The sequence below is a fragment of the Numenius arquata genome, chromosome 9, assembly GCF_964106895.1.
Source record: "Numenius arquata chromosome 9, bNumArq3.hap1.1, whole genome shotgun sequence".
Classification (NCBI taxonomy): Eukaryota; Metazoa; Chordata; class Aves; order Charadriiformes; family Scolopacidae; genus Numenius; species Numenius arquata.
In genome coordinates this window covers 24578804-24594292 of record NC_133584.1, presented here as the reverse complement: position 1 = coordinate 24594292, position 15489 = coordinate 24578804, and the positions used below count along the sequence as shown (strand labels likewise).

Sequence of the window (15489 nt, the reverse complement as noted above, 5' to 3'; positions counted from 1 at the left end):
CATGAAACATTCTGGGACTATGGGATCTAGATTCTCTCTTAACAGCCCTTGCCTCTCTTTGCTTTATCGCTCGCGGTTGCTATTGGCACATCTCTGTCCCTCGCCTCCCTTTGCAAGGTGGTCCCCTTGTGGCTCCTTGCAGGCTAAGAAAGCAGCATCAAGTAAGACCAGGGTGAGCGGTGGGTGGAGAATGGACAGAGGTCTCCAAAGGGTCTCCAAAACCAGAGAGGTGATATGACAGAGATGAAGGAGTTATCCTACACAGTAGGATGTGTAAGAGTTGGAGGGAAAGTACAGTAGAGATAGGAGAATAAAGGAGAGTTATTGGAGAGAAACAGCAAGGCTGAGTAAGGAAGAAAAACGAGAAAACAGAAGATTGTGTGAAGGGATCCATGTGTGATAGTGGATGAATGAAGCCTCTGAAGGGTAGCAACTGAGTACTGATAAGAAGCAGGAAGGGTGGCAAGGTCTCAGCTGTTAGGTTATTAGAGCACACACCTCTGGTTGTCACTGCATGCTGAGTTCTGAATACATTTTTGAGGTGAGAAGGTGACAGAATGTTTTGATTTCTCTCTTTTTTTTTTTTTTTTGCCTCACCTGGCAGTAGCCTTTTTGACTTGCATTCTAAGCAACATTTGTCACAATAAACTTGAAGAGCACAAAGTGTGTTAAATTTTAGTGGATGCTTCTGACAAGGCAGGAAACCGATTGTGGCTTTTTCACCCATTCCCTTGCATCAGAAAGTGGTGTTCTGCACCGAGAAGGCTGTGTCCAGCTCTTAGTGCAGAAGCATCTGTAATTATCAGCGCCTTGTTTTTAGAAGATGCAATGTTGTTGTTGCATTACAGCTACAGGCTTATACTCCTAGATTTCTGTTGACTCTTAGCTGTGTTTCAAAGTGCTGACTTCCCTAACTTATTTCTGGAGCAGGGCACCTTTCTGGTCGGCCAGCCTTCTCCTCAGAGTTCTGGGAAGCAGCTGACTCCAGCTTCGGTTGTTCAGGGCAATGTAGGAGTCGGAACATCTTCCACACAAGGACAAGCACTAAAAGTGATAACTGGACAGAAAACAGCTCTATTTACACAGGTAATGTGCAAATGATGTGTTTCTTACGAGTCAGCATTTTGTCAGATAAAGTATTAAGAACCACAGCCACACATTTTGACAGCTCTTCCTTTTGCAGTTGTTTGGTTTGGTGGGGTTTTTTTGTACAGTTATGATGCTGGCTGTACTATCATAAGGAAAGTGCATGAAGGCCTACTTCCGTATGCAGATACTGGACGACAGTTTTCCAGCTTTGTTTCTGTTCTCAGAGTGGGTCATGTGTAAGCTTTGGTTGGGTGTTCGTAAATGTGCTCTGGGATTTCTTAGTGAAATGGAATTAGAGAAGTGAATACAGTCAGGTGCAAAAATGTGCTTAAATATTTGAACTGTAGAAGTGGGTCACCTGCTAAAGCTCTTAAAAATGTTTGGGTTTGGTATCCCTTAAAGGTCCTTCTTTTAAAAACTACCAAGTGTGGTCTCTATGAAATTCAAACTCCCCAAGTGTATTTGTAATTGATTGTCCAAAATTCAAGATTGATAGGCATATTTTTGCCAAGTCAATAGTTTCTGAGGTGGTAGTTTTGTTCCAGCTCTTATTGACACAATTTGCCTTTTTCAAAAGTCTTTTGAAAATATTTTTCAGTAATATAAAAAGCATTTGTTTTGTTTGTTTTGTTGTTGTGGTTGAGGGGCTTTTTAAGTCATTTTTTTAAATTCCAAAGAAATACACCTTTTTCCTTACGTTGAATTTTTTTTTTCAAAGGCTGCACCCAGCGGACAGACATCACTGGTGAAAATATCAGATGGGTCTATAAAATCAGTGCCTGCCTCATCCCAGCTCTCCAAACCTGGCACCACTGTGCTGAGAGTGTCAGGAGGTGTCATCACCACCGCTGCTGCTCCTGCCGTGGCCCTTCCCACGAATGGGGTGGCCCAGGTGAGAAACATTGCCGATATTCAGTAATAGAACATTTTCACTCTGGCCAATATAATCCCCAGGAAAGGACTTCTATTCCATTTTTTTCCCCCTATTGATATTTTTCTCAGTCAGCATTGCTGGTGGGTCTACTCTTACTTGTGTACCAGCACAGTGCACGCAACTCCTTTTCTGTTGGGTTGTTTGCTGGTTGGCATAAAGTAATATTTGTGAGGAAAGAAGGGAGAAAAGAAACAGAAACCTGCACCTTCTTGCTTTTAATGTTGTTAAAATTCAGGTAGGCAGGGAAGGCTTTATCTGGAACAGTTTTTTGCAATCATACAAATTAGAAGTTTTGGGCTATGCAGCTTTCAAACACCAATTCTGCTGCTGGCACAAAAATTTGCAGAAAAATGTGAAATACCTGAAGCTCTGCGTCCAGCAGGTCAGTGAAAGCCAGCAATATCTGGACTGTAGCTTGCTTCTCTGAGATCATAGACTCTACATGGTGCTTAGCGCCCAATCTGTTGTCAACAGGCTTCAGAGGCCGGCAGTGGTCAAGGTACGTGGTCCTTCGGTCCTGACTGTGTTCAAAGGATGTATCCTCCCTGTATCCCAGGGGAGTCGTAACAGTCCAGCCTTGGAATGGGGTGCTCCGGCACAGAGTGAGGTTGGAAGTGAAAAATTTGTGTTCTTCGAGTGAATGCTCTTGTGCATGGATGCAGGTTGTCCACCTGGAGTGGGTTTGGAGTTCACAGGGTGGCGACGAGGCAGCAAAAAGGACAGTATATAGTTCACTGTGAAGGTTCCTCCTGCCCTGCTGCCTTTGCCTGTGGGGAGGCAAAGATTAAACGAGCGGAAGGTTGATGCCATACTTCCCTCAGAGGGCTGGACGCTGGCACACACAGCATATATAGGTGAAGATGCTAGAATTTGCGCTAAATGCTACTCACTGTTTTTACAGCTCTCAGTGAAGCTGCAGAGATAGACATTTTCCATGCAGCCTCTGTATCCCAAACTTTTTTTCCATTTCTCTGCTGACACCTCTGGACTTCTGAGCAGCAGGGAAATATGAAACATTCTTGGGTTAAATATTTCATCTGGAGACCTCCCTGCTTGCTGAATTGAAAGGACCTGGCTCCAGATACTATCAGAGCAGTTTGGTAGCAATTCCTGTGTGCACGATTTCACTTTTTCTGCTTGAAACAACCTCCAGTCTATGTGTACCATCATTGTATATGAGCTTTTGCATATGTGCTTGAGAACCTCTTACTTCTTAATGATTGATAGATAAATACTTGGTTTTGCTACTTCTAGATATTGCCTCGTTGTGCCTATTGTTGATTAACCTATTACACAAAAAGAAATTTGTTATCCCTTTCTGCCTCTTTTATGCAGCAAATAGATAATGCAGGTTCCAGTTCCTCATCTTCTGGAACTCCTGCAGCAAAGACATCTGGACAGCAGCACCAAATCTGTATAAGCCAGAGCCAGTCAACTCCATCAGTAGTGAATAAGACTGCAACTTCCACTGTTGTAAGTGTTGCTTCTCTGATGACTACACCAACGCCTGTGACTGGAAAAGCTGCAGTATCAGGTATTAAACTCCCTTCCTTTCCTATAGAAAGTTAGAATCCAGATGCGAGTTCTTTAGATGTCTTCACTGTAAATGGAAGCATGTAGAGTCACCTGCATTTGTGAATGTGTAACAGTAAAGTCATGCTTTCTAAAACATACCTTATTAGCATAACTTTTGGCTTAGCCAAAGAGATGTCTAAATAATTTGGCATTCTGTCACATCAGTGCATTGACTGTGTCTGTTACAAATAACAGCATGAGTTGTCCATTGGTATTGGAGAGGGATTTTAGTTTTCATGCCAAGTCCTCATTAGAAGACGCATCCTCCCTATTCAAGAGCACAGGGTGTTGCTGAATGCTGAAACTATCAAGGTACCGGCAATACTACAGACTTACTAGTTTGTGAAACTCCACTGAAGTCGGAGAAGCTGCATGAGCAGAATTTGGATCTGAGGCTTTGCATCTGTTCTGTTTGGCTTGGAAAGGAGAGAGATGTTGATTAGGGGGAACCAAAGGCTTTGAAGTTAAAATCCATTAAGTACAGTGAGGAAGGCTGGATCTGGAATGTTTCAAGTTAGTAAAGATGAGGTAATAAAGATGGACTGTTGTTAGGTAGAGGGGAGTTTTTATTATTTAGTTCTATTGTCTTCCAGTATCTTTTGCATGATGGAGAGCAAATATAGCAGGTTTGAGTATTATGGGTTAAAATCAGAAATTTTCATTTTGACTAGTTTACCTGCTGGTATGTTCTGTTGACTTGAAGTGGCTTCTTACTGAGTGGAAACAGAGTAAAAATATAGAAAAGAGAAAGGAAGTGACACTGAGCTCGTCTGACTGTCTTTTTTAAGCAACTCTTGTTTCCTATGTACAGAGTTTTCCAAATTCCTTGTGTTTTCGTGACTCTGTTTTTCCCAGAGCTTGAAAGTAAACAATAGTCTCCTAAGACTAATTAAGTCATAATTCTGCAATAAGCATTTGAGTATATTCTGCTCTTAAAAATGCAATTTTAAGCATTGAGTATTTTTTTTGTAGAAAATATGCCATTCTAAATAGCTTTCAGATTAAAACTCCCATTTAGGTATGAGAATGTTATCTAGATTTTGTTTTGTTTTGTCTTTTGTTTTGTTTTTGTAACCTGAGGCATCACGAAAAAGTATTTCTTTAAGAATCCCAAAAGAAGCAGTGGCTGTAAAACATGTTATTTCAATGTCAAACCAAACCAAAACTGTGTAAGAATTCTGGATATTTTTATTTTTAAAGGCAACTTTTCAAAAAGAATCTCAAATTTTCCCATTGTTTTGCCATGAACAATGTCTCCCACCCATCAAGCTAATGGGGTTAGTTGAAAATATTGTCGTCTTCCTCGCATTGCTGTTTGGGTCCTTGCTGTCCTATCCTGATGCATCTGTGGATCGCACACTTGGGACATCCCCCAAGGCACTCTTTTTAAATGATGCACTTTCTCAAAGTGTGGTAAACTGTTCTGGAAAGAGATTTGCAAAGCCATGAGCATTTACTGGCTTGCTGGAGACTGGCTTTGTGCCCAAAGAGACCTTCAGTTCACCATTTTAACACCCCCAGGAGAACGGCTGGGGGTCGGTGTATCAAAGGGAGCCAACCACCACTGAGCCTGGCCATCCTGGGGCTGTGTGTTTGAGAAAGCTGGAGGCAGAAGAAAAGGTTTTGGCAAGATGTGTGGCAATCATATTTATAATTCTAAAAATATAGGCTTTTATTTAAATGATTCTTAGGCAGAATACACTATGACGTTTAAAAATTACTTGGTAATACTAGGTTAGCCTTCTTGCCTGGTGGTGAAAGCCTGACAGACCAGTGCTATGCATCTTTCAAAACCGAGAAATATCTTCATCAGACCTTGCGTGTCTGGCACTTGAAAGGCAGCTGTGCTTCTTAAACAACAGTAATAAAATGTGAGGAGAATGGAAACTTTGTCTCAAAACAAATCACGGGTATAAAATTACCATTGTGAAACTAGGAAGTCTGCTGTTGTCAGTGTTCTAAAATAGAAGCCTATTAAATTTCCACGATCGGAATAAAAGTTAACTGTAGATTGAATACAGTTGTGTTGAAAATAGCCAGTTTACCGGTACAAAGGATGGGCATAGGCCCAAATCACAGTGTTAGAGTGCTGGCTGTGGTGGCTTGAGCTGTCATCACTGTGGAGGGAGAGCTGGTGATGATGAGTACTACTCACCCATGGCACTATGGCACAGCTTGGAGCCGTGCTGGTTTCCACCAAAGTCGCTGGGTGCTGCCATTGATAATGCTGTTAATACCTGAATGTCCTGCTTGTTCTGTTAGCCTTGACTAAAACCAGTGATTTAATTCAGTCCCCACTTTAATATGATTCATAGCTTGATTAGCCATCCTTATGGATGTATTCAGTGCATGTTACAGAAAGACACGGGACACTCCATTCAGGTATGTCCTTCATCAGAATTGCTGCACAGCCTTGGGCTTGTCGCTTAGTTAAAACGTGGTTAATGGTGCTCTGCTGGCTGCGGTGGGTTCTGCTAAGCTGAATTGCAGAGGAGTGTGTGGCACTGGGGTACCTCAGTGAGTGTGGCTGTGTAAGTATGACAGAGCTGTCCCTCACTGGCTTACCAGGCCCTCGAGCACCAGGTCTTGTTCTGACAAGAGTGTTTTACTCTGTGTTGAGCTTGCTTCAGTTCAAAGGTTTGCGTTACATCAACTTTTGCTTAATATTGCTTACGTAATTAGGAACCCTGCCTCACAAATATCAGTGCAGCACGTCATACTGCGCATACTGGTGCAGCACCCCGGTATTTTAGCTATCACTTGTGTCAGTAAAAACTGCTCTGACAGTTCACTGAACTGTGGCTTCTTAAGAGGGTGGCAGTGCTGGCTTACATGCCGTCCTAGTTCAGGCAGAAAGGGAGAGAAGTAGCTGGCAATAAACAAAATGGTGTGTTTTATTTAACATTTTGTCTTCCGTTCTTCTTGCAGGGTTGCTAAAAATCCACTCAAATCAGTCTAGTCCACAGCAGGCTGTTCTGACAGTTCCCAGCCAGCTTAAACAGCTCGGTGTAAACACAGCTTCTGGAGGTGTTCAGACAATACTCATGCCTATGAACAAAGGTAAAGGGCAGAGGAGGATGACAGATGATGTTTGAAAATCCCCTTTGACACAGGGTAGCTCTTGGTCACTGTTGGCATACATGGTCCAAAGTTAGAGATAGAAGAAAATGTAGCAAGGAAATTCATCCCTAAATTTTGTGCTGCAAACACTGTGTTGCTTCTGAACATGGTTATTTGTCAAAGTGTATGAAGTTTGATTTTTCTTTTCGTTGTTGTTTTCTTGGTTTTTTTGCTGTTCCTCTCCAGTGATACAGTCGCTTTCTACCAGCAAAGTTTCAGCTGTTACAGCTGTCACAACAGCAAATACCGTTGTCCCTAGTCCCTCTACAGCATCCATCACTAAAGGTAACAAGGAATTTCTCAGTAAGATAAGTAGTAGAAATAAGCTGGTGCTGCTTTATGCAAGTGGCCTGACTGTGAAAGTAGACTCTGTGACTGTGGGTTCCTTTATTTCCATTGTTAATAGGGTTTAAATAAAGTAAAAATGGCATTGGGGGACTAGGAAACTAACAGTGATTTGCCCCTCAGCAGATCCCAAAGGAGAGGCAAGTACAGAGGGAAATGAGGATTCTATAGAAAGCTACCATGAGTACCTCAAACACTGACTGTTTCAATCAACTTTTGCAGAAATGCATAAAACAGCATGTATTTAATCACAGTTACTGCTGTCCTTAGAATAGTGACTGTGGTGAAAGGTACTGGGGAATGCTTTCCAGCAGCACTAGATGTAAACAGCATGTGTGTGCATGCACACACATGCAGGGGAAAGACGTACACATGGTACTTCCCAGAATAATGCATAGGCCAGAGCTGAGGTACTCGAAGTCCAGTTCTTGCAGAGCTGCCCCGCATCTCTCCCATCCCAGATGAATGACCAGACTGCCTGGCCATTCGGGTTGGGAACATCTCTCTCTCTCTCCTGCTCCTGTGTCACCAGAGCTCTGTCCGAGACATGAGAAAGTTCACTGATGTCGAAATCAGTGATGTCTTCGGAAAGGTTCTCACTTTGAAATGTCACTTCTTGCTAAAACTGTTGGTAGTTTTCTACACTGCGCTTTGATTACAGAAAGGCCAACGTCCATTTGCAGGCAATTCAGTTTAGGTCAGGCAGTCGTATGCAAAACATCAGCAATTGATTATGCACATGCAAATTTTCTAAAAAGGATGTGAGCATGTTGAGGTTTGGGGTGGGGTGTCATGTTCTGGTGGCTTTCTTCCAGCAGAATTGAAGGCCAAATTTGTTCATGCTTAATTTGTCGTTCACATTCTGATTGTTAAGTGGTGTTATGTAAGACCCTTAGTCCTATCAGAGTCTCGCAAGACATTATTTATCAAGCTTACTGGTACTTTTTGTCTCTTAAAATGTGTTCTGTTTCTTTGAAGTTAAGATGGAGCCTGATTCAACAGGACAAAACTGCAGTTCTGTGGGTACCCAAGAAGGCCAAGCAGCCGTAAAAACAGAAGAGAGCTCTGAACTTGGGAATTACGTTATCAAGTAACTGTTCATTTCTTTTTAAGTATTTCTGGTCTTTGAAATACCAAGAGGAAAGGAGGAGGTTCTAGGGATATGGGCAGTAGTGTTAGATTTGACCCAGAAATAAATTATAAAATCTTCTGTCCCATATGCTGCTGTATCAGTACTAATTCTGCTGGCTGGCATTTGTTTCAGACAGCGTCACAGTATTTTGTTTGTAGATGGATTTGTATGCAGCACTCATGAACGGGGAAAAAAAAATTATTTGAAGATTTGCAGTTGTTTTGGGGTTTGCTAAAATCTCAAGCTGCTAAAACCTCTTTATCATCTGCTACTTGTATAATTCCCATTGTGTGTCCTTACTGAGGTCAAACTGCTCAGTGAAATGCAGGTCAAAAAAGGGGCATCTGAAAAAAGTAGAACCGTCTCTCTTCTCGCCTCTCTAGTCTTGTGAAGCTCATGCTTCTGTAATTACTTAGTGTGACGGCTGCCTTTGTTCAGAATTGGAATGGAATAATATAAAGATCATCAGAGTATTTGTTCACAGGATGATGTGAAATCCAGTGCTTTGTTTGTGATGCTCTTGCAAGCACTTGTTAGTGGGTTTTTTTTCCCTGGAACTTGGTTTGCAGAATTTTCTCTGCATATTTGTTGTAATGTGTAGGGGGGTTTCTTGTGCTCTTGATTCCTCCAGTGGCTGACTTTCCCATCTCCATGTTCTGAAAAGTTTTGTTATCCCAACGTGTCCCTGCAGACATTACCCTGATGTGTATGTGTAGGAGACAGGAATAAATCTTGTGTCAATACACCTTCTAGATTATCTTAGTTATTTTATAACTAATGGAAAATATAGTCCTTGCCTGTTAAATACAGTATGGCTGGTTAAGTAAAATTTCTTTAAACTCCCATAAGCACAGGGTTTTCCATGCAGTATCCCGTGTTCCTACTGGGACAGCCTGTACTAATAGGTGTGTCTTATCCCTCAAAGAAGTGTTGCAGCTTGCAAGATGATGCAGGGATTTCTTCCAAGCCAGCCCAAAAAAGCCTGTCTTCAGTTTCTTCATCATAACAAATGCAGCTTCAGATGTGGATACTTCAGCAAGAGGAGGGGGCTGTTTGAAATCCTCCAGACTGGGGCATAACAGTTTATCCCCAGACTAATATCACTATGATGCCTTGGGGCTAGGGACTGTAGCCCATGCAGTGATTTTGAAACCTTTTGTAACTGATTCATTGCTTCCAACAGTATTCTTCACTGTGATTCTTTTTATTCCTTGCAGCATAGAATATTTGGAGAACATCCAGCAGCTTTTAACAGCAATAGTGAAGAAGGTTCCATTAATTGCTGAAAAAAGTAAGCAGTAAATGAAAAGGCTTTGCTTTCTATTTTCAATGTATCAACAGAATGCCTTGCACATTCTGTAGCCACAAAAATTATTAAAAGGCAGAATGAAATGAAGCCATTCTCCTAGAGAGCTTACTCCAGGGGTTATTCTAAAGAAGCTTAGAATTGGGTTCTTCCAATAAAGCCAAGTATGTTGTCAGCAGTTATTAACTTTCACCTGTTTTTTGGTTAGGAATAGATTGTATTTCCTCACACAATGGCTTCTTTTCCCTGGCCTGTCCCTAATAGATGTGCTGCCTTTTTTTTTGGTCTCTAATACCAGCATTTCAGAAATGCTTGCAAATACGATAACATAGCTCAGCATTGGAATGTGTTTGTTGGGGTTTTTACTCTTTTTTAACAAAAGGTGGTAGTTTGCAGAGAAACGTTTTAATCTTTTATGGTACTTTATAATTGCGTATCTCTTACTCATGTGCATAGCTGAAAATGTAGCAGCTTTCTTTGGTATCGAATGCACTTTGAAGAAGTGGTCCCCGAGACTGGGTAGGGCAGACCCTCTCAAGATAAGCGCAGTAAGCAGAGCAGGAGTGGGTGGCACAGTAAAGCTTTCATTACATACAGCTCTCTGGCCTACAGTAGCATTCGTGAATCCGTCACTTGGGATTCATATCCCCTCCTCATGTTTTTGCCAGGAAGCCTTTTCACTATTTCATTTTTATATTGCAATTTGTTGGCCAAAAAAAATGTGTTCCAAAGGAAGAGACTTTAACCAGTAAGAAAGACTTACAGGTCTACATCAGTACAGTTTTGGGGGAAGAAGCAGCTTAAAACGGCCCATAGCCACAGACATCTGTATATCCTGACCAAGAGCAATGCTGATTTTGCATTCAAAAACCAAAGTGTCTGCTGCACATGTCTGTGCTGTGCTTAAGAGAGAGCACAGCATTTGTGAGAGTTACAGTCCTTGATCCTGTGAGCATGAAACACATTTCCCTTCTACACTAAATAACATCAAAACCAGAATTTATCTTACTTCACCTATTTAATACTGTTTCTGGCTTTGTGTTTTCTAGGCGAAGATGCAAGCTCTTTTTGTGCCGCTTCTGTGGAACAGTATTACAGCTGGAATATTGGGAAGAGGAGGGCAGCTGAGGTAATCTGCTCCTCCTGTGTTCTTTAAGTAGTCATTAGGGACACAAGAAGGATTTTCTGAATTATGGAACCTTTCTTGTTGTTGGCTGGTTTGTTTTCTGAAGCAGTCGTGTCGTGTTTTGAATGGAAGCATTCCTTACTGTACGACGCACTGGTTTGTGTCCAGGTAGTGATCCAGCTTATTGCTCAGAGACTTTCTCAAGCAGAAGGGACTCTAAAGGTCATTTTTTGATTGGGTCAACCTAAGTTTTTTTTGAAGCATTTTCAAAATCAGAATTTTTGCAAACTATCCAGTTAGCGCTTTATCCTCCCTCTGTGGCATATTATGGCAATATTATATTATGGCATGTATGGCATATATATGGGAATTTTACCCAGCATACTTTGTCCATCTTTTCATGGGATTGTGTCTGCTTTCTGTAGGGAGAGAACTGAGGGATCTGATATAAGCAATGCTAGTGCTGAAATAGATTTTCAGTTCACAAAAGGGAAATATTTGAGTTAATCTGGACCTTTTTGTATTGTGATTGTTATGTTTCCCCCTGTTTCTTTGTAGTTATGTCATCTTGCTATGGAGTTTTACAGGGAAGATGTTAAAACTAAGTAGACCCTCTGCTGTTGCCAACTTAAATGATTGAAGAGTTTAACCAAAATTTTGAGTGGCATCTATTGTTCTCGTGGCTTTCTTGCCCTGTGCCATCTTAGGTGTTACTTGGGAGATGAGACAGTTCAAGTCAAGACAAATGTGTCTGGGCTCCTGTAAACGTGTGTCCCTTTTTCTTGAGGTTTCTTGAGGTTTCTTGAGGTTGGGTGAGAAAGCAGAGTTTAAATGACCTGCCTACAGCTGCCTAATATCAGGATTACACCCATCTTCCACATTTGTTTTTCTTTGTCATTTTGACTTCTGAGGAGATTGTTCCTTTCGTTTTCCTCGCAACCTGGATTTTTGTTCTGGGCCGTAGTCTAACCTTAAACATTTTAGCCAGTGCAATGAGCTTTCCCTTTGGTTTGTCACAGTGGCAACGAGCAATGACAGTGAAAAAGATCCTACAGGAAATCATCGAGAAGCACCCCAGGTTTCACAACATTACCCCCCTGAAAACAAAGCATGTGGTGCACTGGTGTCGATGCCATGGCTACACTCCACCTGACCCGGAGACCTTACGGAATGATGAGGACTCAATTGAAGACGTGCTGACGCAGATAGACAGTGAGCCAGGTGGGTATGGAGGGACAGAAAGCTCCTTTTGCCAAAGGTGCTGTTTATTAAATGGCTCAAGATATGTGTGTGTATGCACACACATGTGCTGCTTCTCCCCAGAGAAGGGGATTCTCACTTTGTTTTTTAACTTGATTCACTCTGGAATAATGGAAGTTGGAGAACTTAAGGGCAAGCCTACACATGAGGATGCCCCTTCTCCCTACCACTCCTGATGTCCTCTGGGGCCTCTTTTGGGTTTTATTGTGCGCTGGGGCCTTGGGAGGCCCAAGTATAGAGAAATGCTATGAAAGATGATTCTTGCCCCACAGTGTAATAAGTGGGCACACAAACTAAGCATAGGGAGGAATGACAGTTCTGCCCTTGAGTAAGCTTAGCCTCTGTTAAAAGACTTACCATGCAAACAGTGGGAATCGGTTCAGATGCAAAAACCCCCAAAACTGGCAGCAGCAGCATGGAGCTCAGTGGGACTTAATTTACCTCCCAAAGTGAAGTGAATTGGCCCATGTGAAGCTTCACGATGTGTTATTACAGCTGCTACATTACTGTACTAGGTGTAGTTCTGGGATCTCCACAGTCCATTTTAGTATATATTAAACATACATCTTTAATTTTATTCATTCTTCATAGTTAAGCTCCCTTGTTTCACCTTCAGATAATCCCTTTCCCAAAGCTAGATGTTTTCCTGTTCTGACTATACAGGGATTTAAGATATTTCACAGAAGTGTATGGATTTGGTTATATTTTGCTAAGTCTGGCCCCGTGTTGCAGTTGCTGAAGGTGGAAAGGAAGCCTACATCCACCTTTTAATATTTGTATATAAATAACTAGATTTGTATTTGTCTTTGAAGAAAAGAATCTGGTGGAAAGCTACGCAATAAACAAACGTTCTACTGTCTTACATCGAGCATACAGAGGAGAGGTTACCCTTTTGTAATTCCACTGCAAATTTGTCTTCTGATTTCTCTAAAAAGCTTGATAATACTTGTCGCAACCTAAAAGATGATTTAGTGCTGTGTGGTGCCTACACAGTAGAAACTCCATTTTTCCAAGCAAGTTAAAGAGCATCAGACTGCTTTGCTGTTGTCAAAAAGCTTCTGTGAGAGTGTTTGGGAGACTCACATTAAGAGTGCTTTGGTTTTGTGTGAAATGCAGCCTTCTTGATTGGTGTAGGAGCAGATGAGGGAGAGGACCGTGAGTGTTATGAAGATATAAATAGAAGGCTCTCAGTGACTGTTTGCGTTTCTGTTCACCCTTATGTTTGGTAGGAGCTACAAAAATAACTTCCAATTATCTTAATTTTTTGCTATATTTTGAGTGTGCATCTGTTTATAAACAGCTTCCCGTAACCTATCATGTGTTTAATTGATTGCTTCTATTTCAGAATGCCCTTCATCTTACAGCAGTGGTGAGGAGCTGTGCCGAAAACTAGAGGAGCTACAGCAATTTCTGAAACGAGAACCAGAACACGAAGAGGAAGTAGATATTCTCAACTTTAGCGAGCCATTAAAAATAAACATTAAAAAAGAACAGGAGGAGAAACAAGAGGAGGTGAAGTTCTACTTGGCTTCCTTGCCTGCATCAGAGTTTGTGAGGGATGCTGCAGAGAAGGTAATAAAGGAATCATAAAGCTAATAAGAACTGTTGTTAAGCTAATTGTGATTTTACATTTATTTGGTTGCCTCTCTTTCATCTATATGGGCCTCTGGATGCTTTATGAAAGTTTTTTATAAATGCCCTGGAAAAATTGGACCTTCTGACTCATGAGACTCAGCTGGCCAGTGCTGGCAGGAGTAAGCAAAGCGTGCCAACCAGGAGGTCATTTTGGAGTAGCTGTGTTGCTTAGTGGGATTTGTACCAGAAGAATTATCCTGGGAAGCTGGAAGCAAGGGGAAATGAGGGAAAAGGAGAGCTACCACTGAATTCTTCCTGTCCCGTCACATGAAAGATTTGGGCTTGTTGCTTGGACCCACCTGTGCTGTTTAATAGCAGCTCCTGAAAAGGGGTTGTGGTAAAGCTTAGACCAGAGCAAACTTCTTTACTGCTTGGATTGCTTCCCTCTATTCAAATTAGGGTAAAAGAAAGGGAGAGGGAGGGGGTCTTCTGCCACAGCAGCAGGAAGGCAAGAGAGGAGACTGACTCGGCTTACAGGAAGGAGCACTCACCGTTCTACTGGCAGAGACAGGAGCAGCAGCAAGGGTTTGCCTGCAGCAGTTGTGGGAAAAAGAAAGGATCTCCATCTCCACCTCTAATGCCAACATCAAGGGACAGAACTTTGGTTCTGCAGTGCATTAATTCTCCTGCTACACAGGTGACAGGGAATGGGCAAGATGAGAGTAAGACTGGGGGATGAAACACTTTTGATGTGGAACTTTGGTGCCGGGGGTACTGTTTAAAGTAGCTTCAGTTGCCATAGTTAGGTGCAGGGAAAATTATGCACAGTTGGCTTGAATATATGTACAGTTTTAAAATGGAGCATCCATTCTCAATCCAAAGATACCCAGTGCAGCCTGGTTTTTGTGTGTTCTTTCTGAAACAAAAATTAAAACCTGCTTTTGTTTCTTCTGTGTTTTAGAGGCACTTCTGCAGGCTGTTCTAATGGTCAAGCTTCATTTTTTCCAGACGTTTTGGTTTGGTTTTGGTTTGTTGTTTGTTTTTTTTTTTTTTTTTAAATGAAGCTGGCAGTGTGTGCTTGCTTGTTTTTTAACTACCCTTTGCAATTTTTGATTTTTTTTTTCTGTTAATGTCATTCTTGTCTAATCCGTAGTACAGCATGGGTTGTGTTATTTGATGTACTAATTTTTTTCCTCTCTCGTATTTTATAGATAGGCATTTCTTTTCAGCCTGCTGAGGTACAAAAGAATGTTTATGCATCAGTAATAGAAGATATGATTTTAAAGGTAAGAAATGGCTTCACAATAAGAACCTTACTGTAAGTCAGTAATGTAGAAAAAATATGTGATATCCTTATTAATATGCATTTTTCAAACCAGGAGATGCAGAGTCTGATGTCCACCTTTGTGCATGTATAGAAAGATATATAGCTGGCCAAAAAGAGTCACATGTTTCTGTGTGTGTTTCCAGCTTTCTGATTTGTTGGCTTAGACACAGAATAGTGATTTGCAGATTTTCACCACCAGTAAGACACTGACTTGCTCTGTAACTTTGAAAGTACCCCTTAATTTGCCTTACCCTTCAGAACTGGGAGGCAATCTGCCAGAGTTCTCCAAGATGTGATTATTTTATACAAGGTTAGCTGCTTTTTCCTGAATGCTGTTCGATTTCTTTTTGCCTGGATTGTCTCAGCTGGGAGATTGCTGAATTGCTGCAGACAGTAGCAATTCTGCCTTATGTGAGAAATCAGTTCTCTACCGTAATGGCTTTTGGAAAAACAGAGATGGTTTCTTACCAAAGCTTTGAACCACATGGAGTTAGAATTTTTGGGTTTGGACTGAGGGGTAAAAAAGATTATTTTTAGCAGTGCTCTGCTGTATTTCAAGCCAAAGACAATTTTGGGGGTTGTTTGTACAGACTGCTGTTTATCAGAGGATCAGTTTTACAAAAGCTAATTGATTCCAGGCTACGCACGCACTCGCATGCACACACTTCTGCTGGGCTCTCTGGTACTTAACCGTAGTTGA

General features: G+C 41.5%; 1 protein-coding gene across 1 annotated transcript in view; it reads left to right on the top strand.

Moving 5' to 3' along the window:
* The window catches only part of YEATS2 (YEATS domain containing 2), a 49795-nt gene that overhangs the window by 29527 nt on the left and 4779 nt on the right, over positions 1–15489 (top strand). Inside the window, exons 18-28 of the mRNA XM_074153301.1 lie at positions 931–1086; positions 1808–1981; positions 3359–3557; positions 6527–6658; positions 6905–7003; positions 8042–8153; positions 9413–9486; positions 10551–10630; positions 11647–11848; positions 13233–13459; positions 14674–14748. Coding sequence (XP_074009402.1) covers positions 931–1086; positions 1808–1981; positions 3359–3557; positions 6527–6658; positions 6905–7003; positions 8042–8153; positions 9413–9486; positions 10551–10630; positions 11647–11848; positions 13233–13459; positions 14674–14748 — 1530 coding nt within the window. The remainder of the gene's footprint in view (positions 1–930; positions 1087–1807; positions 1982–3358; positions 3558–6526; positions 6659–6904; positions 7004–8041; positions 8154–9412; positions 9487–10550; positions 10631–11646; positions 11849–13232; positions 13460–14673; positions 14749–15489) is intronic.